This window comes from Arvicanthis niloticus, chromosome 24 (assembly GCF_011762505.2).
Source record: "Arvicanthis niloticus isolate mArvNil1 chromosome 24, mArvNil1.pat.X, whole genome shotgun sequence".
NCBI classification, from domain to species: Eukaryota; Metazoa; Chordata; class Mammalia; order Rodentia; family Muridae; genus Arvicanthis; species Arvicanthis niloticus.
The window spans coordinates 1541525-1568763 of NC_133432.1; the positions used below are offsets into that span (position 1 = coordinate 1541525).

Consider the following 27239-nt stretch of genomic DNA (forward strand, 5'->3'; position numbering starts at 1 on the left):
ACGAGCCACCATGTGGTTGCTGGGAATTGAACTCAAGAGCAGTCAGTGCTCTTAACCTCTGAGCCATCTCTCCAACCCCTTCTTCTTCTTCTTCTTCTTCTTTTTTTTTTTAAAGTAACATTTATTTAAAGATCTATTTTATTTATATGAATACATTGTAGCGGTCTTCAGACATACCAGTAGAGGGCACCAGATCCCATTACAGATGGTTATGAACCACCATGTGGTTGCTGGGAATTGAACTCGGGATCTCTGGACGGGCAGTCAGTGCTCTTAACCTCCGAGCCATCTCTCTAGCCCTTATAAACACTGCTGTTTTGACAGTGTCTTTCTTGTCGGCAAGTCTCTTGAGCTTGTCCTGCTGGGCTCACATGTGCACCAGTCCACAGAATCAGTCTGTTCCTCCAGTTAACACTTTGATACGTTCTCTGCTATGTGTTTCTGTATTAACAGACTGTGTCAGCGACAACTACTGGTTTGGGAGGGATAAGAGCTGCGAATATTGCTTTGATGGACCACTGTTGAGAAGGACGGACAAGTACCGGACTTACAGCAAGAAGCACTTTCGCATCTTCAGGGTAGGTGATAGTTGCTTCTCTCTTTGGAGACCCGGTGATCTAGTCATTGCTCTGGGGTGTCCTCCTGCTGTCAAAACTTGGAAGTGAAATGTTCTCTGTTTTAGGAAATGGGCCCTAAAAATTCTTACATCGTATACATAGAGGATCACAGTGGAAACGGAACCTTTGTAAATACTGAACTTATCGGGAAAGGCAAACGCTGTCCTCTGAGTAACAACTCTGAAATCGCACTTTCACTATGTAGAAATAAAGGTAATGTTATTATCTTATGGTTAATGAGCTCTTCTTAGCTTCCTCTGTAAAGGGAAATTTTTGTGTCTCTGTAGATTATGCTTTAAATCAGTCAAATTCAGTAAGTCAGCATTCGAAAGCTTTCAAGAGTTGACTCCATTGCCTGAGTTGTGGGTTTTTTTTTTTTGTTTGTTTGTTTGTTTTTTGTTTTTGAGACAAGGTCTTACTATATGGCTGTCCTAGAATTCCCTATGTAGACCAGGGTGGTTTTGAACCCTGCCTGCCTCTGCCTTCCGAGTGCTGCGTTCTTACTTTGTGTGTGTGGTTTATATGTTTGTGCATTTGTGTAGGTGTGGAGGTCAGTGGGTGATGTAAGGCGTCATACTCCCATTTCCACCTTGTCTGTTTACATTTATTGTGTGTGTGTGAGAGAGAGACAGACAGACAGACAGACATAGAATAAGAGTGAGAGGGACAGACATAGAATGAGAGTGTGAGAGAGACAGATAGACAGAATGAGAGAGAGATTTGTGTGTGCATGCGTAGACTTACATGTTACAATATGCCTGTAGGGGTCAGAGAACAACTCCACTGTGGGTTCTGAGGCCCACACTCAGTCATTAGGCATACACAGCATGCCATTTTTACTTACCGAACTATCTTGTCCCCCCCACCCCCCATTAAAAATAATTCATTTTGTATTACACTATTAATGTAATTCTGTACCTAACATTCTGTGTGTAGTTAAACTTGAGAACTGGTTTTTTAATCGTGAATTAACGAGCCCATTTCTGTCCTTTCCCCCTCAGTTTTTGTATTTTTTGATCTGACTGTAGATGATCAGACAGTTTATCCTAAGGAATTAAGAGACGAATACATCATGTCAAAAACTCTTGGAAGGTAAATTTTTTTTCTTTATATAATAAACTAAAACTCATTTTTTTCCTGTGTATTCTCATGAGTTAGTTTTTTTTATACCTGATTTTATAGCATTACTATTTATAGCTGTTAAACTTTGTGATACATGTACTACTTATTTATTTGATAATGGATCAGTTTAAATAGACATTTTCCCTTATAGATTTTAGTGCCTGGATTAGTTTGTGCCACCAGGCTTGGCTTCTCTGATAACTATTTGTGTGTGTGTGTGATCTATGTGCTTGTCTGTGTGAGGATGATTGTGTAGAGTTCTGGGGACAGTATTGGTATCTTTTTCAGTGGCTTTGCCCCTTGTATTTTGTAGCTCACTGAACCTGGAGCTTTCTGACTCAACTTCCCTTGCTGCATAGCAAGCCCTAGAATGTCCTGGTCTTCACCATGCCAATATTGGGATTAGAGACAAGCTTTTAAGGCTGGGGCTGAGTATCTGAACTCAGCTCCTTATGCTTGTGTAGCAGACGTTTTATAGGCCAAGATATCTTCCCAGCTATATTTTATTTTAATTAACTAAGTAATTTTCAACATACGGTTTTATTTTATTGCCCTGACTGGCCTGGAACTCAGAGAGATTCTCCTGCTTCTGCCTCCCAAGTGCTTGGATTAAGATAGATACCATCTTGCCTGGCTGGTTTGTTTCCTCATGTAGCTTACACTGGACTCCACCTCACTATGCAATCGAGAGCGATCTTGAACTCCTGATACTCTTACCTCTACCTCCCCAGACGGGATCCCAAGCCTGCCTCACCCTGCCTAGCTAGTGATGACATTTGAAAAGCAGCTTTTAATGACCCATGACTCACCACGTGTGTCTGTGTGTGGGCGCACTCGTGCCTCAGTGAGTACGTGGAGGCCGGAGGACAGCGTTCAGGGTCAGGTCTCTCCTACGTGGATTGAATTCAGGTCTTCATGCTTGATGGTAGATGTCACTGCGTGCTGAGTAATCATGCTTGCGTTGCTTTGTGTGTCTAGTGTTTAGTAATGCTAGTGTTCAAATCCGGGATTCTCTGCATGTTTGGCAAAGTTAGACTACCGAGCCTTACCCCTAATTAGTTAAGTTTTTGGCTTTTTTTTTTTTTTTTTTTTTTTTTTTTTGAGACAGGGATTCCATAGCTTATACTAGCATGAACTCACAGTGTAGCCCACACTGACCTCAAACTTTTGGGCAGTTCTTCTGTTTTACCTCCTGAGGGCTACAGGCATTAGCTACTATATCCAGTATATTTCTTGTTAATTAAAAATTATTTAATTACTTCTCTGTGTGTGTGTGTATGTATATGAAGAGCATGTATGATTGTATGTGGTGTATGTATGAAGAGTGTGTGATTGTATGTGCTGTGTATGAAGAGTGTGTGATTGTATGAGGTATGTGTATGAAGAGTGTGTGATTGTATGTGCTGTGTTTCTGATGTGTGATTGTATATGGTGTGTGTATGAAGTGTCTGTGATTGCATGTGCTGTGTGTATGAAGAGTGTGTGTGTCTGTGTCTGAGATGCATGTGATGTGTATACCTCGGTGTGTACGTGGAGCTCAGAGGAAAGGCTTCAGGAGCTTTCTCCTTCTACCATAGATTCTAGAGATTGAATTCAGGTCATCAGGCTTGTTCATGTCCTGACTTGCTTTCTGTTGCTGTGATAAGCATCACCATTGAAACCAGCCTGTCGAGGAAAGGACTTATCCGGCTTACACATCCTGATCACAGTCCATCCCTGAGTGAAGCCAAGGCAGGAACTCAATCAGGGCAGGAACCTAGAGACAGGAACTGAAGCAGATACAGTGGGGGAGTGCTGCTGTTAGTCTGCTTCCCAATGGCTTGCTCAGCCTGCTTCCTTCTATAATCCAGGACCACCTGCATCAATCATTAATCAAGAGAATGCCCCACAGACTTATGTAAAAGCCGATGCGATGGAGACTTTTTTTTCCTATTGTGGTTCTGTCTTCCCAGATGATTGTAGTTTGTGTCAAGTTGACAAAAACATAACAAAAAACCAAAGCAAACAAAACAAATAACCTCCCCCCCCCAAAAAAAAAAAACCAAACCAAAACCAACAACAACAAAAACCCAGTACAATTGATTCCTCATCAACTTGACATACAAACATCACTATCATAACCTTTCCTTCCTTGTTTGTCCCCAAGATGTCATATTAATACTGATGTCATGGGCTGGGAGTGGTGATGTATGCCTTTAATCCCAGTACTTGGGAGGCAGAAGCTTGTGGCTTTGTGAATTCTAGGCCAGCCTGGTCTACATAGTGAGTTCCAGGACAGCCAGGGCTATGTAGAGAGACCCTGTCTCAAAAGAAAAACCAAAACAAACAAAACCCCCAAATAACAACAACAACAACAACAGAAAACAAAAATTAGTGTCACAGTGTGAAACACGGTCTTTTTTTTTTTTTTTTCCCCCAAGTCCCACGGTCTTTTGAAAAGAGAATTTGAAACTAGAGAATGACTTAGCAAGTAAGAACACTGGTTGCTCTTTTAGAGGACCCAAGTTTGATAACTGGTATCTGCATGATGGCTCATAACTGCCTATAACTCTATTCCAGGGGATCTGATACCTTCTTCTAGTCTCTGGTGTACTACACACAGATAGGTAGGAAAAGCAGCCGTATACATTAAAAAAAAAAAAGTCTCATCAATATAAAAGTTCAAGTTCTCAAAAATAATCGAAGTGTCTTAACTGTGAATTCCTGTTTTGTTTTTTTAAAGTTTTATTACTTTAAGAAAAAACCAGGGTTACAATCAGATCAAAGCAAAAAGCAAATTGTAACAGTCTAAGGAGTTCAGTGGCCAAGGTCTGGGTCCCACTCCTGATCTTTTGGACTAAGAAGCCATGAGCAGCTTCACTTCTCTCCCCCCCCCCCCTCCCACCCCCTACCCCTCCATAGCACACACAGCTTGTCTTGGAGTTGCAGGCTGGCACCACTTCACCCTGCTGCCTTCCTCCGTGGTCACCCTACAGTCTGGACATTGGCATTATAGGCTGTCTGCAGCTGAGTTTGTATCTTTGTGAGTGACCTCCTGGCTTCTCTTCAGGGATGCTGCAATCCTGCCACAAGGTGCCAAGCCACAACCCCTTTGTGCCTTCAAAATTAGTATTTTTTTTTAGACTTATTTATTTTGTATACAAAGTGCTGCTGGCATGTACACTTGCACATCAGTAGAGGGCATCGGATCCCTTTACAGATGGTTGTGAGCCACCATGTGGGTGCAGGGAATTGAACTCAGGACCTTTAGAAGAGCAGCCAGAGTGTTTTTTGTTGTTGTTGTTTGTTTGTTTGTTTTGTTTTGTTTTTGTTTTTGTTTTTTGAGACAGGGTTTCTCTGTGTATCCCTGGCTGTCCTGTAACTCACTTTGTAGAGCAGGCTGGCTTCGAAACTCCCAAAGATCTGCTGTTCCAGCCTCCCAAGTCCTGTAATTAAAGGCATGCATCACTTCACCCAACCTCACTTTCATAGAATTTCTTTTTTATTTTTTATGATTTATTTATTTATTATGTATAAAACATTCTGCATGCATGCATGCCTGCAGGCCAGAAGAGGGCACCAGATCTCATTACAGATGGTTGTGAGCCATCATGTGGTTGCTGGGAATTGAACTCAGGACCTCTGGAAGAGCAGTCAGTGCTTTTAACCTCTGAGCCATCTCTCCAGGCTTTACAGAATCTTAATTGAAAATATCACACAAAAGGCTATAATAAGGCCTTTAAGGCACTCTGAAGTTTCCCTCTGAAACTCCACAGGCCAGGCCTGTTATTTGTATTCCTCTCAGCACTGTCTACAGAACAACTCATCAATCTCTTAGTACCCAATAGTTTTTCCAGCCCAAAGTTCCAAAGTCCTATAATCCCCCCAAACAGCCTGGCTGCATCCATCCATGTGTCCTCCACTGCTGGTATGAGGATTGAACTGCTTTGCTTCCTGTTGCTGTGATAAACACTGACCAAAAGCAACTTGGAGAGGGCAGAATGTATTTGGCTTTTATTGTTGTAATTATGGTCCACCCTCGAGGGATGGAGTTCAAGCAGAGCAGCCATGGAGGAGCACTGCTTACTGCCTCAGTCTCCATGACTTGATTAGTCTGCTTTCTTACACTCTAAGGACACACAGTACTGCACAAACTGGGCTGGGCCATCCCATATTAGTCAAGAAAATGCCCCACAGACTTGTCTACCGGATACTATAATGGAGGCGTTTTTTGAGTGAGATTTCCTTCTAGCAAATGATCCTCGATATTGAGCCAAGTTGACAAACAACAACAACAACAACCCTAACCAGAATATGGGGCAGTCACTTCTATATGCTGGGCTATCTTGTCAGCCCCTGCCCTTCTGAAGTAGGCATGCAGTATAGTGTAAAATGTTTAGTTCAATCCCTAACAGGATTGACTGCTGGGCAAGGTGGGGCATACTTGGAATTGAAGAACTTAAAATTTAAAAAATTTAGCAGGAGGATTAGGAGTTCAATGTATCCTTGGCATAATAGTCATCCGAGGATAGCCTGAACTACCTGAGGCTTTTTTTCAAAGGTTATTCTTGTCATAATAGTCATTGGAGAGCCGGGAAGTGGTGGCGCACGCCTTTAATCCCAGCACTTGGGAGGCAGAGGCAGGCGGATTTCTGAGTTTGAGGCCAGCCTGGTCTACAGAGTGAGTTCCAGGACAGCCAAGGTTATACAGAGAAACCCTGTCTCAAAAAAAAAAAAAAAAAAAAAAAAAAAAGTCATTCGAGGATAGCCTGAGCTACCTAAGGCTTTTGTCTCAAAGGTGAGGGATGAAGGGATAAATAACTAGCGAGAGGTTGTAGTGGGATATTCCAGCTCCTAGAGAAGTTAGGACCAAATCAACACATCGGGGTCCAGCATCGGGAAAGTAATTAAGTCTCAGCTCTTAAGTTACAGTTGTGTGTTAATCCCAGCATGGGTACTCACTTTTGACCAGGAAGGACATACTGGTAATTGCTATAACATAGATGAGCTTTGAGAACATTAAACTAAGTGAAAGAAGTATGATTTCATTGGTAGGAAATATCAGGTAATTTTTAAGAAAACCATTTAGTGATTGCTAGAGGCAAGGTATAATGGTGTTTTCCCTAACTGGAACTGGATGGTAGCAGTTGCAGAACATCGGATATGTACCAAATATGACGCAGTCTTACACTTGAAAATCACTATCATGGTACATTTAATGTTACTTATACTCAACACAATCAGAAAGATGTGAAACCTTTTTTATACTCTCTCAGAACCCGGTCATTATCATAGCTCATTGCAGACAGGTCGTGTATGGCTCGTACTGCAGTAGTTATTGGTAGGATGGGTCTTAATTTTGCAGAACAGATTTACTGTGGGTAAGAGTGATCTGTATAACATTCTCTGTGGTGCTCCTCTGCCATTGGTGGTCCTCAGTGAGTCAGAAATTATTGAAAGACACCGCTGAATGATATAGCACTTCTGGATGTGGTACAGGGTGAGATTCACGGTTCCAGCTGTGTATGCAGATCATTTGTGGGTAACTGTTTTGCTTTTTGCTTGTTTTTGTTTTTATTTCCTTAGATAGGGTTTCTCTGTGTATATCCCTGGCTGTCCTGGAACTTACCCTTGTAGACCTGGCCTTGAGTTCAGAGAGCCTCCTGCTGGGATTAAAGGCATGTGACACCACCACCTGGCTGTGTTTTATCCTTTTAATTCCAGGCCTGGATGGCCTTGGCTTTGGTTTGCTGCTGTGCTTCTGTCTCTACCTTCTCAGCTCTTAAGTTACAGTTGGGTGCTACTCCCAGCATGGGTACTCACTTTTGATCAGGAAGATATTTCTCTGACCTCTAGAGAAAGTAAGTTTTCTTTTTTTCTTAGTATTTTTCTGGGACTTTCACAATCAAGGGCTCTGATGAGACTGAAGTCACTCCAGCTCAGTGTTTCTGTTGTGCTCTTGGCAGTTTCCTCTGGTTTCAATGTATTCTTTGAGCATAGTGACAATGAAAAAAACGTTACATGGATAATACTTAATTTCTTTTTTTTTTAAAGGCTTATTTATTTTATGTATATGAGTACACTGCAGCTGTCTTCAGACACACCAGAAGAGGGCATGGGATCCCATTACAGATGGTTGTGAGCCACCATGTGGTTGCTGGGAATTGAATTCAGGACCTCTGGAAGAGTAGTCAGTGCTCCTAACTGCTGAGCCATCTCTCCAGCCCCCAATACTTAATTTCTTCTGTGTGTGTACAGATATGTGTGTACATGTAGCTGTGTATACATGTAGCAGTATGCACCTGTGTGTGTGTGTGTGTGTGTGTGTGTGTGTATGCTTGAGTGTATACTACTCATGTGTATATGTGTGTGTGAGTGCCCATGTGTGTGTGTGTGTATATATGTATGTGTGTATGCTACGTGTGCGTGCGTGTGTGTGTGTGTGTGTGTGTGTGTGTGTGTGTGTGTGAAAGTGTAAGAGTTCATGCCAGAGAATTTGTGTGGAGCTCAGAAGACAGCCTTGAGTGTTGGTCTCGCCCTTCTACCTTGAGACCGGGTCTCTATTTTCTGCTGTGCATGCGTGGCAGGCTGTCCTGGAAGCTTCTGGAGGAGTTTTTTTTTTTGTTTCTGCCTCCAGTCTTGCTGTATGTTGCCTGGTTTACATGGGTTCTGGGTGTTTGAAGTCTGGTTCTGCACTTGCATGACAAGTACCTGAACAACCTCTTCAGCCCCTTCTTTAGTTTCTCACTGTCAAGGCAGACTTGGACATGGTGTGTTTCATGATGAAGATCATCCTGAAAAGTCACTGTCTGTGTATTTCCCCTTAGTGGTGCGTGTGGGGAGGTAAAGATGGCTTTTGAGAGGAAAACATGTAAGAAAGTGGCCATAAAGATCATCAGCAAGCGGAGGTTTGCCCTGGGCGCCTCGAGAGAAGCTGTAAGTACCTGTGTTGGCAGCTGCCCGACTCTCACACTTCCTTACGTAACTCTGGGGTATGCCTCAGTCTCAGGAAGCTTAGATGTAGCAATTTTTGTCTGCCAAACAACACCGAACACTTTTAAGTGTCTTTTAGTTAATCTAGAAACTTATTTATAATTTAGAAATAATCGGTTGTACGTCATCCTGTGCGTGGTAACAGGCTTTTTTCTTGTTCTAAAGTAGCTATGAAGGGATGGGGGAGAAGCGGGTCTGATGGTCAGTGCAGCCTCACGACTGCCTCCAGCCTCTCTCATCTTGGCGGAGACACTGTGGTGTTTAGAGACAGATCTCAACGTGCACACCTCACAGAAACTGCTCCTGGTCATCCATGGGCTCTATTACAGTGGTTTAACTGCAGCCTGTCCTTTTGAGCATTGAATGAAGTAACTCTTGGGATATTGTGGCAGAAATGGAACTTGTTGAGAGTTAAGAGGTCTAGTGAGAAGGAAAAATGGTCGTACGAAAGCTGGGTTTAATCCTGACCTAAGTGCTATGATCAATATTTCTTTTGAAAACATTTGTTGCAGTGTAAAATGCTCAGTACCCACAGTGTAGCATTTTGACTCATTCTACAAATTATGGTGATTACTTTTTACTTCAAAGCATTTTTTTTTTTTTGAGGTTATGACTCTCACATAGCTCAGACTGTCCTCAAAAGCCTCCTCTGAGGTGCTAGAATTGCAGGTGTGCACTACCACTCCTGACAGAGGCGTCACTGTTTATTTTCTCTCAGTTTGATGGTGCAGTTCCCCTGACTGCAGCTATGGATTTGAAAACAGTAAAGGAGAATAGCAATCTCTTTCCCTACGCCCTGCTGACCCCATTTGCTCTGTAAGGTCTTGTGTGTTTAACAAACAGTCAATCAGTTGCATTTGAGACACTGATATCCGGTTCTGAGGTGACCACTACATATGTTCTGGATAAATATCAGACAGATTTAAACAGATTCTCAAAGACATCTCTGGGAAGGAATGCCTCCAACTTCATCATAATTTATGCAGATAATTCTTTGCTTGGTTGTTGAGGTAACTTCAAATTCTTTGTCCTTTTGGGTGTTGCGGCAGTGGCTAGGAGTTAGTTATAGAAACACATATCTATAAAACCCAGGGACTCGGGAATGACAGACCAGTACTCTTCCACTGAGATGACAGTTTTAGTTCTCGGTTTCAGGTTTTTAGGATGTAAATTATTTTTATGTAGCAGCTGTTTATAACTGTTTCTGTAATCACATTTACCGAGAGAGTGAAGTGGCCAACTGTATTGTTTGTTTTTTTTTCCACATATAACCAGACAAAGTAGGGCAAAAGCAGGGCCCAGGCACTTCTTCCTTTCTAGCCAGCTGTTTCTGGCTTTAACATTCTTCAAATTGTTTTCCCCAAGATAATTCTATTCTTACATGGCAGGAGGAATTTCCGGTCTGTGTTCAATTCGTTATAGGTCTATAACTTGACCTCACAGTTCTGGATTTGCTTCCCATTTAGGGAGGAAAAGATATCTCCTAGGTTGTTGAAAACTTAGAACCAATTCTTATTTCTTAATTGTTCTCATCCATTCATTGGACTCTGTATGACCTCTCAGTTACCAGACCGTCCTCACCCTACCCCTGCTCCTGCAACATAGTAACCAGTATGAAAGCAGAAAGAAAAAGTGGATTTAGACATTTTTAATCTGGGGGTGGGGGATGGAGAGATGGTTCAGTGGTTAAGAGCACTGGCTGGTCCTCTAGATGACCGGTGTTCAATTCTTAGTGCCGCCATAGTGGCTCACAGCAGTGTGTGTAACCCTGGTTCCAGGGGACTGGACACCCTGACACAGACATACATGCAGGCGAAACACCAATGTACATAAAAGTGAAAAAAGTAAACATTAAAAAAAATGTTGAATCTGGGTTTCTTAGCTAAAGTTCATCTTATATAACTATGTAGACTTGTCGTCTGTATGAGCAGAGCCTGGTTTGTAACTCATTCATCCTAAATGAAGCTTAACTATAAATATATTTTTAAAATACTGGCCATTATGATTATTGTTACTAATGAACTCTAATGCTGTCCTGTTTACTTAAGGACACAGCTCGCAGTGTGGAAACTGAAATAGAAATTTTGAAGAAACTAAATCATGTAAGTATCGCTGTCACTTGTAGTGACTTGTCTCAAAATACGGGAAGTGTACGAAGCGTTGCCGTAGGCGGCTAGTTTGGACTCCTTTGTGTGTATGTGAAAATACACATGGACCCGGCTCTCATTTACCTCGGACCAGTTTTACTTCAAAGTTTTAAGAATACAGTCCTGGCCGGGCAATGGTGGTGCACGCCTTTAATCCCAGCACTTGGGAGGCAGAGGCAGGCGGATTTCTGAGTTTGAGGCCAGCCTGGTCTACAGAGTGAGTTCCAGGATAGCTAGAACTACACAGAGAAACCCTGTCTCGAAAAACCAAAAAAAAAAAAAGAAAAGAAAAGAAAAAAAGAAATACAGTCCTGTGTAAAAGGCTTCATGACTTCATGATTTAATAATTCTCAGTATTTTTATTGAGAGCTTGACAAAAAGCTTATAAAGATTAGTTATATTTGCAAAGAAAATGAAAGTTTAATGAGGTTATATCTGAAATTTGGGTCCTTTTAAATAAATACCTTTTGTTTGGATTAAATCAGTTAAACCCATGGTGTCTGACAGGAAAGAAGACCATTGTTACATCTGATTCATTGGCATGGGGAGCCGAGTTGGATATAAGTGGTCCTTACCTGTTTTGTAAGGATGACTTTACGCCTGTGAAAGTCACGGGGCTGTAGCGCACGGGGCTGGTACTGGCTTCTCTGGTTCTCTCAGTCTCTTCATAAGAACCTATAGCGCAGGCTCAGTAGGTGTTGGAGTTAAACTTGACCCACGTCTTCCCAGAGTAACTAAGGATTTCCTTTTCTCTCTTTTAACCTTCAGTCAGAATTTCTTTTCACTATTCCTCCTCCTCACTTCCCTTCAAGACCTAGAAGGTTTATTTATTCTACATTACTGTGTTCGATACAATGTCTCCACAGCCTGTTTACAAATCAGTGGGCCCGCTAACCCTCCGCACTCCAGCGGCCAGCCTTCCTGCTTGCCTGTCCTGAATTTCATGTGCAGCTTCTTCTCTTTCCCCTCCTTCCCTTCCCCACTCTCCTTGCTTCTGTTTTCCTTCTGCCTTTTCTCCTCCCCCCACCCCCCTTCTTCCTTTACTTTCTTTTTGTTGTTAGGAGACAGCCCTGCCTTGTTACCCTGGCAAGTCTGGGAATACTGGACCCACGTGATCCTTCTGTCTCCACCTCTTGAGTGGAGTTTGTTTTTGTTCTTTTCGACAGGAACTGGCTGAATTGGCCAGGCCAGGCCCTGATTCCTGGCTCAAGCAGTCTTCCTGCCGCAGCCTGCTTTGCCCAGTTTTTTGTTTTTTTGCTTTTTTTTAAAAAAACACATTCGCTGTTGGCAGAATGACTCACACGGTGAAGGAGCTTGCAGCTAAGCCTGGCCATCTGAGTTTGATCCCTTGAGACTCACATGGAGGAAGAAGAGAACTAATTCCCACAAGTTCTCTGACCTCCACACATGACAGACACACATAATTAAGCAAAGAACACTGCATACATTCCAATTACATACCATCTCCCTAAATGTGTCATTGGTTATTTCCAGCCTTATGAAGGTGGAAGTCTCTCGTTAGCACTTAGCCGTCTTTCCAGGTCCATGTTGGGAAGATGCTGGCATTCGCTGACTGTGCTGACTGTCCTATAACAGTTCACCGCAGGAAGACACAGAGCAACAGTTACAGGGAACCATGAAGAACTTGTTACAGTCTCAAACCTTAAAGGATTATAGGCTCTCTCTTTGAGTCCTTTGTGATCAGTTCTGCATGCTGGCTTCTGTATTCCTGATAGTCAGTCTCTTTCGTAATGCTTCATTCTAGAGAATCTAAACCTGTTCTTCCCCGCCCACAGTGCTGTGTCCCCAGCACAGATGATAAACTATTAACCATGCTTGAAAGGTCTTATACAGTGAGAGGATCTTATCATACAGGTTCCATTCTCCGTGGCTCTACTGCGGGAGCTGCAGGAATCTGGTATCTGGGAGTATAATTGGGTTTCCTCTCTAGCCTTCTTTGTTATTGGTTCTCTTGTTGCCCAGGCTAGCCTTGAACTTGCTTTATAGCTGAGAGTGGCCTTGAATTCTTAATTTTCCATCCTTGCCTTCCCAAGTGCTGGAATTACAAAATAGCTTCATGGTCTCTGATCTTGTGTCCTACTGAGAAAAGGGATTTGGCTCCTATGCTGGGATTGAATTTCGGATCTCAAGCCTGCTGAGAAAATGCTCCACCCCCACCCTGGAGCATCCAGCCACTGCTGTTTTTCATGCCTCTTGTCAGGTTCCTCGAGGAATGAGGAGGAAGTCTGGGAAAACCTGCCATCATGCCTAGGCAGGCTCCTATGCAGGCGTGAATTACTCCTTACTGACTCTGTACGATGATGTGTTTCTTGTGTGAGTTCTCAGTGAGGAGTCAGCTTCCTTCCATTCTGGCTTCTCCTGTGCTCAACTCAACAGCATTTCCAGACAAGGACCCAGTGCCTGTTCTTCTTCCTCCTGACGCCTCAGGTTCTGTGTCTGAAGGTTTCCTTTCTGGAGTTCCTCATTTTTTCCTTTCCTCTCTCTTATAGCCATGTATCATCAAGATCAAAGATGTTTTTGATGCAGAAGATTATTACATTGTTCTGGAATTGTAAGTAGTAACATTTAAATTTATGTTTCCATGTAAGTCTTATAAGCCAGCAAAGAATTAAATGCAGATTAGCCAGGAGTTGGTGGTGCACCCTTTAATCCCGGCACTCAGGAGGCAGGTGAATGTCTGTGGGTTCAAGGCCAGCCTGGTATACAGAGTCCCAGGACTGTCTAAAGAAAGCGAAGACAAATATTTTAAATTTAACTTTGTTATTATTGTTTAGCTTAGAGGGATTAAATAGCTCACCCAAAGACCTACAGCTATGAAGAATTGAACTGGGCATCAGACCCAGTTGTCTGGCCCAGCTTGGTAGTCTATTTCCACTCCACCAGCATGTAGGAACACTGTAGGAATACAAATCTCTGGGCCTCTCTCCAGCTCCTGGAATCAGATTTTTATTTCTTCATTTTCTCTTTTGGGTTTTCAAGACAAGAGTTTTTCTGTGTAGCCCTGGCAGTCTTAGAACTTTCTGTAGACCAGGCTGGCCTCGAACTCAGAGATCTGCTTCCAAGTACTGGGATCAAAGGTGGGTGCCAACACTACCCTGGTAAAGTCAGATTTTTTAAAAGTTCCCATAGAAGACTCCATTGCTTACTGTGTATTCTATCTTTCCCCCTTTTACTACAGGGGCATCTGATTATGGATGAGGCTTATGAGATCATTAACTTTGATTACTTTTAGTTAACGTGTCTGTGCCAGTGTGTACATATGCCCATAGAGCTCAGACATGGGCTTTGGAGATGGAGATGGAGTTACAGGCAGTTGTGAGTCGGATGTGGGTGCTGGGAACTGAACTCGGGTCTTCTGTAAGAGGAATGAGAGAAACCAGGACGCAGCCTGAAGGAGAAGGTTGTTATTGTGTATTTAAGGGAGAGCACAGGCAGAGGCAGCTGGAAGATTCCAGAGCAGGGAGGGAGAGGAAGAAGCAGATGAAGCATGGCCAAGAGACTGAACCTGGCCATGAGAGAAGAGAGAGATGGGGGGAGGAGGGGGAAGAGGGAGAGAAGGGAAAGGGGGAAGGGGGGAAGCAGAGAGGGGAGGGGGGAGGGGAGATCAAGCTCCCAAAGAGGAGAGGGGGCTAAGAGAGACATGGCTGGAATGGCAGGGTTAGATGGGAATGAGAAGCTGAGGGAAGGGAGCCCATGAGCTGGAGAGGTTCTGGTGGGGTAGAGGAGAAAAGAGCTGTGAGGAGCCACATGAGAGTGAATAGCGTGGGCCTGAAGCCAGCCCATGCTCTGATATGCTGATAGCCTCTCCTTATGAGTTTCTTTGGCCTGGCTATTTCTCCAGCCCTCAAGAAGATGACTTACCTATTTGCTTATTTATGTATGAATTTATTTTTGGCTTTTGGAGACTGGGTTACTCTTTGTAGCTTGGCTGAGCTGGAACTCACTCTGTAGACTAGGCTGGATCATCTTAACGCAGAGATCAGCCTGCCTCTGCCTCCCAAGTGCCAGGATGAAAGACCTGCCTCACCGAACGTAGTCTGGCATATTTATTTTGAGAAGGCCTCTCATTATCTCTGGCTGGCCTGCGGCTTTGAGCTCTGCCTGGGTGCTGATGTTAAAGGTGTGTTCCATCCTGCCTAGCCGAGCTCATGAATTTTAAAAGTGATGTTGAGACTGAGAAAAACATGAGCCATGTTTTAGTGCTGGAGGTGCAGGCCGTGGCCTCTGACGTGAGGCAGGTGCTCATCTGCTCCCCCCTCCCCCCACCCCATTCTTATTTTTAGGGGTTAGATGAGTTTATTTCCTTGGTGCTATTCATCCAGGGATGAAGGTCCTCCTCTGTTTGTGTTTCAGGATGGAAGGAGGAGAGCTGTTTGACCGGGTGGTGGGGAACAAACGCCTGAAAGAAGCCACCTGCAAGCTCTATTTCTATCAGATGCTTTTAGCTGTACAGGTAAGAGAAGCCCTCTGGTGTCAGGCAAGGGCCAAGGGACTGAGGTTCTGTGTCTGTGTCATTCTGCTCTAGGCAAAAAACCAAACCAAAAGTCCCTTCCCCCTATCACTCAGATGATCAAGCTCTTGCCATGTGTGTAAGAGACCCTGAGAAGGGAACTGAGGAAGCAAGCATATCGCCAGGTCTGCTGGCACAGCCTGGAATCTCAGCTGTTTAGGGAGGTTAAGGCAAGAATCTCAAGTTCAAAACCAGCTCCCTCCAGCAATTTAGAGAGAACTTGTTTCAAATAAAAATGGAGAATGCTTCAGAGGTTGAGTGGTTGCCTAGCATGCATGAAGCCTTGGTTCTTGTTCTGTCTCTCTCTCTCTCTCCCTCCCTCCCCTCCCCCCCTCTCTCCTATCTCAGGAAAAACAAAATCCATTAACCCACCTATGCCACCTTATGCCACCTGTCTGGAGGCGCACTGATTTTGCACCTACCCGACCCTTGTGGCAGTGACTTGGTTTGCAGAGTGTAAAGGTGAGGGTGAAAGCAAGGCCGACCAGTTGGGATGATTGAGGTAGACGATTGTTCTACAATCCTATACTGTGTTCCATAGGAACATTGAGGACTCAATACTTTCCCTTCATTTTAGATCCTGTCACAACCTCTCCCCACCTTTCTTTTTCTTTTCTTTTCACAGTCCTGGGGATAGAATGCACAGCCCTATATATATAGATACACACACACACACACACACACACACACACACACACACACACACAGAGTCCTGGGGATGGAACCCACAGCTCTCTATATAAATCTACATACACACACCACATTCTCATACACATACCCACACACACACCACTCACATACCCCACCATTATCACATACACTCTTCCACACACCACACTCATACACTCACAATACACACAACACTCATACACACATTCACACACAGACGCAGAACACTCTCACATACATAGGCACACACCACACACATACTACATTCACACACAGTCACACGTATACCACATACACACTACATATACACACCACACACACTACACACACTACACTCATACATACACACAACACACCCAACACACTACATGCGCACACATGCTCACACACACATCATACATATTCACAACACTCACAACATATACACTCACACACACACTCTCACACACTCACACCACATTACCTGTATCCCTGGTAATTACCTATTGCCCTTTGTAAGCTTTATATTTTAGATAGGATCTCATATAGCATAGGCTGACCTTAACTTCACTCTGTAGTCAACTTGGCTTTGAACTTTTGTCTTCTGCTTTCACCTCCCAAGTGCTTAGAGTACAAGAGTGCACCACCACGCTTAGCTTCACGGTTCACTTAAAAAAAAAAAAGATTTTAGTTATTTATTGTATGTATATAAGCACACTGTAGCTGTCTTCACACACACTAGAAGAGGGCATCAGATCTTGTGACAGATGGTTGTAAGCCACTGTATGGTTACTGGGAATTGAACTCAGAACCTCTAGAAGGGCAGTGAGTGGTCTTAATGAGCCAGCTCTCCAACCCTTCACTTTTAATGATGGCCGTCATGTGTGCAGGATGTGATTTCTTAGTAGAGTATTAGTCCCTTGTACACTGACCAACAACAATGGATTTTACACAGATCTGTTGGTGTGGGATGTTTTTCACTCTTAAAGAGTTGGTGTTTTGTCTGTTTTCATTTTGCATTCTATTTCCAGCAAGAGGATTTTAAAGTACTATAAAGCTAGTTTTTACACCTAGGAATAGATTAGTAGTTTAGTTATTGGTTATTTTTGATGTTTATAGCATTGGGGGTTAAGCGTAGTTCATGCTAGGCAAGTCCTGTATCTCCAGCTTTCAGAGTATCTCTACTTTGTGTGTATATGTGTGAGTGTGTGTGTGTGTGTGTATGTGTGTGAGAATATGAAAGTGTGTGTGAGAGTGTAAGAGAATGTGTGTATGTGTGAAAGTGTGTGTGAGAGTGTATGCATGTGTGTGAGTGTAAGAGTGTGTGTGAGAGTTTGTGAAAGTGTTTGTGTGTATGTGTGTATGTGTGAGAATGTGAGAGTCTGTGTTAGAGTGTGTGTGAGAGTATGTATGTGTGTTAGAGTGTATGAGTGTGTGTGAGAATGAGTGTATGTGTGTGTGAGTGTGTGTGAGAGAGTGTATGTGTGTGGGGCTTGAGGTTGTCAGGTTTGGCAGCAAGTACCTTTAAAATATTTTAAGGATTGAATAACAAAATGTATGGTTTTGATTGAATTCCTATGATATATTATCATTTAAATGTTTATTGAAACAGACAACTTGTCTGTCTGTGAGGATTTTTGTTTTCTGTCACTATGAAACACAAGGTTTGCCATTCTAAGCTGCTCTTTTTATTTTTACGTGTTTTAAAGGTTTTTTTGTAACATGAATTTCTAAGTGCTCAGGCCTGGTCCAGCTCTGAGTTTGAGGTGTGTACTGGTGCATCATACAGCTTAATATTGCCCAGGCTGAGTTAGGTGTTGGTAACTGTGTCTCCTTACGTGTGTGATATAAACCAACAGTCCTGCCTGTTTTTGTACAGTACCTTCACGAAAATGGTATTATACATCGGGACTTAAAGCCGGAGAATGTTCTTTTATCATCTCAGGAAGAGGATTGTCTTATCAAGGTAACAACGCTTAACCTCTCTGTGGCCACTGCTGAATATTTCTGGTCAAACTACCTTTTAATTTCTTACATTTAAAAAAATAGGAATATCAAGGTTGAGAATCTCACTTCCCAACCTTACCAATTATTGTTGAGATGGCCCACGGTTCTACCCATTTAACGGGCAGTTATTGAAGTCCAGAGCATATAAGCCACTTCTGCGTTCAGAGGGAGGGAGGAAGGTCTAAATGGACCATTGAGTCATGGACCCCGCCTTTCTTCCTGAGCCTAGCTTCACTTTAGAATTTCCTGTTACAGTCAATCACAAGACAAAAACCAAGAAGACCCCAAAAGATAAAACTTGAAGGTGACAACAGGTGCATTTCTTTCCCCCCAGGCTCTCCAGATGTTCCGTAGTGTTGTGAAATTTAAGAGTCTTGGGGGCATAAATATTAGTGTCCTAATGTGTTTGTGGCAGGGGTCATTCAATTTTTGTAGGGTTATAATGATCATAAGTAAATTGGTTCTCAGGCTCCTAAGCCCTGGGATTTTCTTTTAAGCAAAATTTAATGTTGTAAAGACTTGAAATTGTGCATTTTGGGTTAATGGTGGGTGTCTATATGACACGTAATCCAGTTTCTATGTCTCTTGGGATGTTGGGATATGATAATGTTTGGATTTTGTTTGTTTTGTTTATAATTTTAGATCACTGATTTTGGGCAGTCCAAGATCTTGGGGGAGACCTCCCTGATGAGAACTTTATGTGGTACACCCACTTATCTGGCTCCTGAGGTCCTTATCTCCAACGGGACTGCTGGGTACAGTCGTGCTGTGGACTGCTGGAGCTTAGGAGTTATTCTTTTCATCTGGTAGGAGACATTTTCATGGTTTCACAGTCTGGTTGGATGAGGTCGGACAAAATTGTACCCGTGTCTGGGTAGAGAGCTTCTGTTTGGCTCAGGTCATTTTTTTGATCATTGACTTAAGAAAAGCTGATTTTTTTTTTTTAATGCCGAGAAGAAGCCTGTGTATCCAATGCCATTGAGAATGCCACTTGACTTTTTTCCTTTCTTTCTCTACCAATATTAAGCCTAAGTGGGTATCCACCTTTCTCTGAGCATAAGACCCAAGTGTCACTGAAGGATCAGATCACCAATGGAAAGTACAACTTTATTCCTGAAGTCTGGACAGATGTCTCAGAGAAGGGTATGGATACGAAAGGGTCACAGACGCGTGGTTTACTGACATGTGGGTGTCCTGTTGGCGGGAGTTTCTCCTCAGACTGCTGCTTTTCTCCCATCTGATCATTCCGTTGCTTTGCACCATTTGACAGGAAGAGGACATGGTTAAGAGCCTGGGCTTCAGAGCCTGAGCGTAAGTCCTAGGTCCGCTACTTGTCAGCTGTGTGCCTTTGGGCAAGTTACTTAATGTTTTTGGAGTCTTTATTTTCTTTATTTGTAAAGAAATGGTCAAATAACCCTGACATTAAAGGTTTTGTGCGAGGTTTAGTATGACATAGTCAAGGGCCTGCTCCCCATTCAAGTGTGTAAAACAGCTTCTGATAACAAACATTCTTTGATAGAACAGAACATAAGAGGGCAATGTCATTGGTTATCTGTATTTTATAATTTAGAAGTGCAGCCTTGCAACTCCCAGGAGAAAAGGTGTGTTAGAACCGAGTGTCTAATAATATGACCTAGGTGATTATATTAAATATCAGGGATTTAAGGAAGAATATCGCTGCAGCGTTGCGGCATACAGCCAGCCTTTGGTTGTTGCTTGTGAGGTAGGGCTTTATTTTGACTTGCTTATAGGTAGCCCCTCTCTGGTCTCTCACCGTCGAGCAGTGGGACTGAGCTTCTGGTCCATTGTGAGTATCTCAGAACTTGGTAGTTCAATTTAAATATGCCTGAACTCGGGCAAGAAAAGGAACAGGAAAGATTGTGATGTCTGAGCGGGGAGAGATGGGGTACATCCTCATCCTTAAAGTCCCAATCTTCTGTGTTCAGAGAGGGAGGGGCTTGGAGGGCTCTGTCCACCAAATCAGCTGGTTCTGTGCCACTCTCTCCTCTGGCTGGTGGTCTGTAGTTCTGGCATTGTTTAATAATGCAGGTGGACTGTATTTATTTTTTCTATTATGATTTCCCCAATTCTCCTGTTGCTTTAGCTCTGGACCTTGTCAAGAAACTGTTGGTTGTGGATCCAAAGGCTAGGCTTACCACAGAGGAAGCCTTAAATCATCCATGGCTTCAGGTGGGTACGAGGCAGTTCTTTTTTGTCTAAAAATTCAGGGGAGCTCCGCACAGCTTAAATGAGGTGAGCCTGAGGGTCGCACACAGTCTTCTGTGTTGTTGGGTTCATTTTGTAAGTGTTTTCAATCAGGTGGTAGGTATAGGTGTATACCACCTGATTGTTTTTAATCAGTACACACATGCGTGTGGAGGAGGGGAGGGAGGAAGGGAGGCAGAGATGGGGGATGGGAGGAGAGGGGGTGAATGAATGTGTGCGTGAGTGCATGTGTGTGTGTTTTGGGTGGTTTTGGGTGTCAGCTCTTTACACCCTTGGCCCTTGGCCCACATTAGGTTCTGGTTCCATTTGCCCTGAGATTGCAGTGTGGCTGAAATTCCTTTGAGAGCTTTGTCTTCCTCAACTCCCAGCTGTCTCCCTTTTCTCCCCCTCCTCTGCCCGCCTGGTGGAGCAGACTGTGCTGTGGTCCATCCATTTTTCACCTTTAATTAAGAAAACTGTGGCAGGTCCAGGAGGGCAGTCCCCCTGTGGGAATCCAGCCACTTCTGAGCCAGGTTCCTCTTCTCATTCCCGGTGAGCAAGCAGGTCCTTAGTGCTGGCTGTCACCTGCACCCTTTTAGTTTGCATGATGTCTATGTTCACACGTCCCTGTTGCTTTGAGATTTTTTTGTGCCAAGTTCACTCAAAGCCCGCCGCCAGTGCAAGAGCGTCTGTGACTTTGGGAGATTATTCATTGGCTTAGACTCAATCAAGGAGAGCATCCAGCAGATGCTCTGGTAGATGTCTGATACTACTCTTCATCTTGGCCACACTTTTCTGTGAACTTCCTTATGGCCTCTGTTTCCTGTGAGGCTGGGTGATATCACCAGGTAGCTGGAGCTTTCCCGTCTGTGGCTCTGTCTTCTGGGAACACCTTGAGAAATCTCTGCTGTCCTTAGGGGGCTCAGGAAGATTGTCTCCTTTATGTCTTGCAACCTTCTACACTTAAGTTTTGGTCAGACTAGCTCAGGTCGAGAACAGCAAACTCCTAAAAGAAGGAGGGCAGCTGGACCTAAGAGGATGTCTCACCAGGTCCAGCACAAAATCTGACAACCCAAGTTTGATCCCCAGAATCCACATAGTGGAGGAAAGAACCGACTCCTGAGAGTTGTCCTCTGATTCCACACACACACATAAGATAAATGAAAAATGCAATAAAATATTTTTTAAAAAGGAGGAAGGGGAGGAGGAGGGAAGGGACAGATATATGTGTTTTGGTTGTTACCCTGGAAACATGATTCTCCTCCCAGAAGAAATCTGTCAGATGATTTAATGTTTACTAGACCACACAGGTCTGAAAGCAGCAAGGGCCTTGGAGACTATGAGTCTGGAAACAAAGGTGTCTTTGCATGTGGGGATTTAACTTTGAAGAAAAGAGAAGCCCACCCTCTGGCTCTTTTCACATGCCTTAATAGGGCAGCTTCTGGGATCCAAACGGAGGCAGACACACTGTGTTGGCTTTCTGTGTCAGCTTTGGGAAAACAGCATGGGCTGGCCAGTTAGGCCTAGCAACGGGGTTTGTGTTTGCCTGCGAAGTATGAGTCAGTGTAGCCCATTCTGCTTGAACATCTTGTTTCCAAAAAAAAAAAAAAAAATTCTGTTATTCACAAGTAATTAAAGCTGAAGCTCAGTTCTCCTTCACTTTTGATAAGATAGAAGAATCCTTCCTGCTCCCTTTTGAGGGGTGTTGTACCTTAATATTTTTGGATATAGACTTCTCTCACAGGTTTACAGAAATTTTGCTACTTGCTCTCATGTTGAGATGCTTTTTTTTTCACATTCCTGTTGACCTATTGTTTGTGAATATGATGCAGATATCCACAGGCCATGAATGGCCCCACCAGACAGTGTCCAGGAGGATGTCTGTGCTTGCCAGCTTTCTCTTAGCTGTGACGCACCTAGATAAATCACCTTAGAAAGAGAAAAGGTTTATTTTGTTTACATTTATGGGGGAGGCCAGTCCTTGATTGATATGAGAAAACAGAGGAAGAGGCTCTGTGGATAAAATATTTGTCCTACAAATGTGAGGAGCTGAGAGATTAGGGGTACAGACTCCCCTGCAGCTCATAGTCAGTTAGCTTGACTGTACATGGTATCAAGCAACAGGAGTCTCTTTTCTTAAACAAGATGGAAGGCAAGGACCAACACCCAAGGTTGACCTCTGACCCCCACATGCGTACTACAGCATGCTGGGAAGACCTGGGAAGATTTGTTTTATTTTTTAATTTTGTGTACGTGTGTGCACCTGGGAGTGCTGAGCCGAGCACACACACAAAGACTTTTAAAGAAGGAAGAGGAAGAGGTCCACGATTTCCTTCTAGGGTATCTCCCGGTAGTGTAACTTCTTCCCAGTGTCCTCTGCTCTCAAGCCTTCACGTTCTCCAGCAGCACACCGTCAGAGGCCAGCCCTGAGCACACAGGACTTGCACCGATTACCTAATTCATAGAGGTATTCCATGTTGGATTTATTCACACATTTCTTCCCTTCAGAGCACAGTTAATGAGTACATGCTTGAAACACTGTTAGGCACCATGATATACGGAGCAGAGCAATACACATGAATGAGCTTGGTGCTGTCCAGACACGTGCTCTGTGAGTCACTCAGAGTAACCAGTAAGACAAGGAAGTAGGTGCTGGCTCCCACAATATCACTCCTGTTGGAAGTCTTTCTTCCTGGATGCCATGGGAGAGGTAAAAAAAAAATATGGGGAGAAAACACACAGGGCGCTGAGATTGTCTGTAGTCTAGTTTGGTTTCTCTGTGGCTGTGGTAAATATGGAGTAAACCCATTAAAGAGGAGAGAGTTTATTTTATTTTATACTTCCGCATCACAGTTCCTCACTGAGGGAAGTCAGGATAGAAGGGACTGCAAGGCAAGACCCTGAAGCAGAAACTAGAAGAATGGTACTTACTGGCATGCTTGCCCTGGCTGGCTTCCTTATAGCCTAGGGCTACCAGCCTAGGAATGGCACCACCCACGGTGGGTGTTTTCATCCTCCCACCTTAATCATTAATCAGGGAAGTGCCCCCAACATATATGCCTACCGGCTAATCTGATGGAGCCCCTTTCTTTCTAAGATGATCCTAGCTTGTGTCAATGGCTTCAGACACACAAAATTTCACCTCTGTGTGCTTCCTAGGTGCTGTAATTAAAGGTGTGTACAGTTTTTTTTTTTTCTTTTCTTTTAAAGATTTCTTTTTTTCTGGTCATATTTGTACTTTTTTTAATCCCAGCACTCAGTAAGAGGCAGAGACAGATAAATCTCTCTGATTCAAGGACTGCTTAGTTTACGTAGTAAGTCAGGGCTTCGTAGTATTTATTACCTTGTTAGTATGTGTATGTGCAGTGCCTGAGCAGTCCAGAAGACGGCTTAGATCCCCTGTAACTGGTATTACAGGCGCTTGGTACTTGATGTGGGTGGTGCTGTGAACCAGATTCAGGTCTTCTGCAAGAGCGGTTCCTACTCTTGCCTCTGTGCATCTCTCTCTAGCCTCCACCTAGATGTTTTATGTTTTTGAAAACACGAAACAGTGCCAGGCTGCCTCTTAGAGCTTCTGTGTGCTGGTGCTTGAACCCTGTGGGATTTTAACTTGAAGGAAGTGGGAGCTAGTTATGTGCCTTTGAGAAGATTTCTCCTTGTTTATGCCTCCCCTGCTCCACCTCTCCCTCCTATAGCCAAGACTGTCTACAGTGTTCTGGTCCTGTTTGTTGCCATCTCATCCATAAGATGTGGGCCTGGGGTTTTGTAGGCTGTGGCTCTTCTGTCATCTTGCTTCTCACTTGATGGATTAGCTTTTCGGACGACTTGAATCATTGGCTTTGTTGATGTCAGGGAGGGAGGGGTTTCGTTCTGTGAGGACTCAGGATGACACACTGTTCTGGTCTCCTGACTAGTGTTCCCCACAGCATGCTGCTAGTTGTGAACCATAGCTGTGGTCTGGTTCTCTGGTTAATTAAGAGCTCATGATTGCTGGGCGGTGGTAGCACACGCCTTTAATCCCAGCACTTGGGAGGCAGAGGCAGGCGGATTTCTGAGTTCGAGGCCAGCCTGGTCTACCGAGTGAGTTCCAGGACAGCCAGGGCTACACAGAGAAACCCTGTCTCGAAAAACAAAACAAAACAAAAAAACCAAAAACAAACAAACAAACAAAAGGCTTATGATCCTTGCATCTGAAGTAGCGAATTGCCGATTGAGTGCTGGCTGTTCTGAGAAGGCAGAGATGAGCAGCGTGTCCCTCCATTAGGAAACTTCAGCAAAGGTGTGAGGTTTGCTGTCAGGAAGGTAGCCTTGGGCATATTTACCTGTCACTCTGGGAACTTGCTTTTCCTCATATGCAGCCTACCTATGCCAGTCTGATTTCTTCACAGGATGAGTACATGAAGAAAAAATTTCAGGATCTACTGGTGCAGGAAAAGAACTCGGCGACCACACCCCTGGCTCCCGCCCAGGTATTCTGATGACGTCACTGTGTTCTAGAGATAAGTTGCTGATGGGCAAGTCTGATGACTGAACTTTGAGTGGAGAGCCAGGTGCTCGACATTTAAAAAAAGGTTTAATGGCAGGCTTGGTGACACGTACATATAATGTCAGCTCTTAGAAGGCTGAGAAAGGACATTGAATCCCAACAGAGGCAGGAGGATTGGGAGTCATAGGCCAGCTTGTTGGCATAATGCAGGTTAGTAGTTCATCTCTACTTGTTGTCCATACCCAGGATTGAACCTGCGGCCTCACTCTGCTTAGGCAAGCCCTTCAGCCTGAGCCAGTGTTTCTCTGTTTTGTTTTGATATGTTCCTGAAACCCTGGAAGATTTCATAATGCAGGGTGTGTTGGATGAATTGGAACATTAATAGGGTTTGCCAATCTCAAGGTCCTTTTGTGTGTCAAGATGGAAGATCCTGTCAGAGGCACATATTTAAATTTTTTGGAAAATGTAAAACTTGGGCAAGGAGTCTCTGATTTCTGTTTTAAACTTTTTGTTGTTAGCGAGTAAAAGTTTTATTTTACCGTGGTTTGATTTTGGCAGTTTCTTGATTGCAGTTTTATGATTTTCAATTTCTTTGTAAGTATACACTAGTCTGTTATCCCTGTCCTGTTTTAGTCAGTGATCCTGCCTCTTTCCTCACTGTCCTTTCCTGACTTTATGAATAGGAAAACTATAAGTAGCCCTAAGTAGACAGTGCCAGGAGACAGTAACCAAGAAAAGCTGTTGGTGCTGCCTGCTGTCCACATTCAGATGCACTTCAGCCTACAGTGGGATCGTATCCTGAGGAACTGGATATGTTGGTGGCATTTAAAATAAAAAGTGCATTTAATGATTCCAGCCGGTGTGGCACGATAGAGTGTGTGCTCTCCGTGGTAACGCCGGCCCTGTGCGAGCCCTTACGTCATGCCTCACCCAGAATTTTGCTAGACAGGGGAAAGATCCAATTTGAACTTGCTTTTGTGTCACTGTAAGGCTTTTTTAAAAAGTGACTGCACATCCATTGGTGGTTAGAAATCCCCAGGGAGAGTAGAGAAGCATCTTGATTCCAGAGGTGTGTTAGGAGGATTCAGTTGTCATGACAACTAGTAATTTCCATAAAATGCCCCCAGTTTACTGAACTGTGAGGAGGTTTGATAGAAGCTGTGCTTTTCTCCTGAACACTTCTTTTGCTTTATTTCCAGACTTCCGGTCAAAAGCGTCCCCTGGAACTGGAGGTGGAAGATGCAGAGAGCACAAAGCGCCTGGCTGTGTGTGGGGCTGTATTGTGAGCTTTGAACATGAAAGAAACGTGCTTCCTTCTACGCTTCAATTGTCTTCTCCACCTTGAAGTCTTTTTTTTTTTTTTTTTTTTTTTTTAAGGCTGTATATTTTTTTAAAAATATAGTCTCAGAGAACTGGCGGTGGCGCAGTGGCTAAGGCGGTCCCTGCAGAGGGCGCGGGGGCCCTCTGCCATCGTGTGTTCGAATCCCACTCCGTCCCATTTGTCTCCGCCTGAGTCTCATGGGAAAAAAAATTATATACATACATATGTATGTATGTATGTATGTATGTCTCTATTTTAATGTTGGGAACAATTGCTTTTCCATCACTGATACACAATTAAAACATTGTGGAAATTGGCATCTGGGCATATGTTTCATACCTGAACTTTAGATGAATACATATCTTTTTCTCTTTCCTTCTTTCTTTCTTTCTTTCTTTCTTTCTTTCTTTCTTTCTTTCTTCTCTTTCTTTCTTTCTTCTCTTTCTTTTCTTTCTTTCTTTTTTTAAGAAAAAAATGTAATCCCAGCACTTGGGAGGCAGAGGCAGGCGGATTTCTGAGTTTGAGGTCAGCCTGGTCTACAGGGTGAGTTCCAGGACAGCCAGGGCTACACAGAGAAACCCTGTCTCAAAAGAAAAAAAGAAAAAATGTTAGAGGGTTGTGTTGAGAGATGGGTTAGTGGTTAGGAACACTCCTGTAGAGGACTGGAGTTCAGTTCCCAGCATCTGTGTAACTATATTTCTGGATCTGATGCCCTCCCCTGGCCTCTCTGGTTACCTACACATGTGTTCATGTACACACATACACACACAAACATTAAGAAGAATAATCTAAAACAATGCCAGTAGTTGCCCTGGCTTTTCGTCTGGATCCTCACATTGCCAGTCTGCTCTCTCAGGATGTCACTCTGGTTTTAGGGTCATCTGTCTTAATACAAATTCTAAAGGTTCTTTAGAAAATCTGAATCCCACTGGCTGTGGTGATCCATACCTTTGATCCCAGCACTCAGGAGGCGGAGGCAGGAGAATGTTGGAGTTGACTTTGAGACCTGCCTGATCTTTAGAGCAAGTTTCAGGACAGAGTACACAGAGAAAAAAACATACACAGTCTCTCTCTCTCTCTCTCTCTCTCTCTCTCTCTCTCTCTCTCTCTCTCAACTGTCTCTAAACTCTCTCACACATACAGAGACTCAGTCCTTTAGAAAGAAAAGGACGTGGTGATGGTG

The 27239-nt window shown here is 43.6% G+C and overlaps 1 protein-coding gene and 1 long non-coding RNA gene across 9 annotated transcripts in view; one reads left to right on the forward strand and one right to left on the reverse strand.

Moving 5' to 3' along the window:
* Chek2 (checkpoint kinase 2) overlaps nucleotides 1–26373 on the forward strand; it is a 34957-nt gene extending 8584 nt beyond the window's left edge. For 4 of the 8 annotated variants that reach the window (XM_076922378.1, XM_076922380.1, XM_076922377.1 and 1 more), the window contains 13 exons: nucleotides 454–578; nucleotides 683–830; nucleotides 1619–1709; nucleotides 8546–8654; nucleotides 10760–10813; nucleotides 13369–13430; nucleotides 15233–15332; nucleotides 17917–18003; nucleotides 18687–18850; nucleotides 19072–19187; nucleotides 20149–20234; nucleotides 24638–24718; nucleotides 25935–26373. In XM_076922378.1, coding sequence (XP_076778493.1) covers nucleotides 454–578; nucleotides 683–830; nucleotides 1619–1709; nucleotides 8546–8654; nucleotides 10760–10813; nucleotides 13369–13430; nucleotides 15233–15332; nucleotides 17917–18003; nucleotides 18687–18850; nucleotides 19072–19187; nucleotides 20149–20234; nucleotides 24638–24718; nucleotides 25935–26021 — 1310 coding nt within the window. In that variant the 3' untranslated portion in view covers nucleotides 26022–26373. Of the gene's footprint in view, nucleotides 1–453; nucleotides 579–682; nucleotides 831–1618; nucleotides 1710–8545; nucleotides 8655–10759; nucleotides 10814–13368; nucleotides 13431–15232; nucleotides 15333–17916; nucleotides 18004–18686; nucleotides 18851–19071; nucleotides 19852–20148; nucleotides 20236–24637; nucleotides 24719–25934 lie in introns of those variants that run through there. The other 4 variants (XR_013106955.1, XR_013106953.1, XR_013106954.1 and 1 more) reach the window with 4 other exon arrangements.
* LOC143437545 (uncharacterized) lies at nucleotides 518–12096 on the reverse strand. The gene is made up of 4 exons (XR_013106957.1): nucleotides 11434–12096; nucleotides 7542–7706; nucleotides 2549–3508; nucleotides 518–654 (listed from the first exon to the last, which is right to left on the reverse strand). It is a non-coding gene; the product is annotated as an uncharacterized LOC143437545 (long non-coding RNA).
* Nucleotides 26374–27239: the final 866 nt, after the last annotated feature.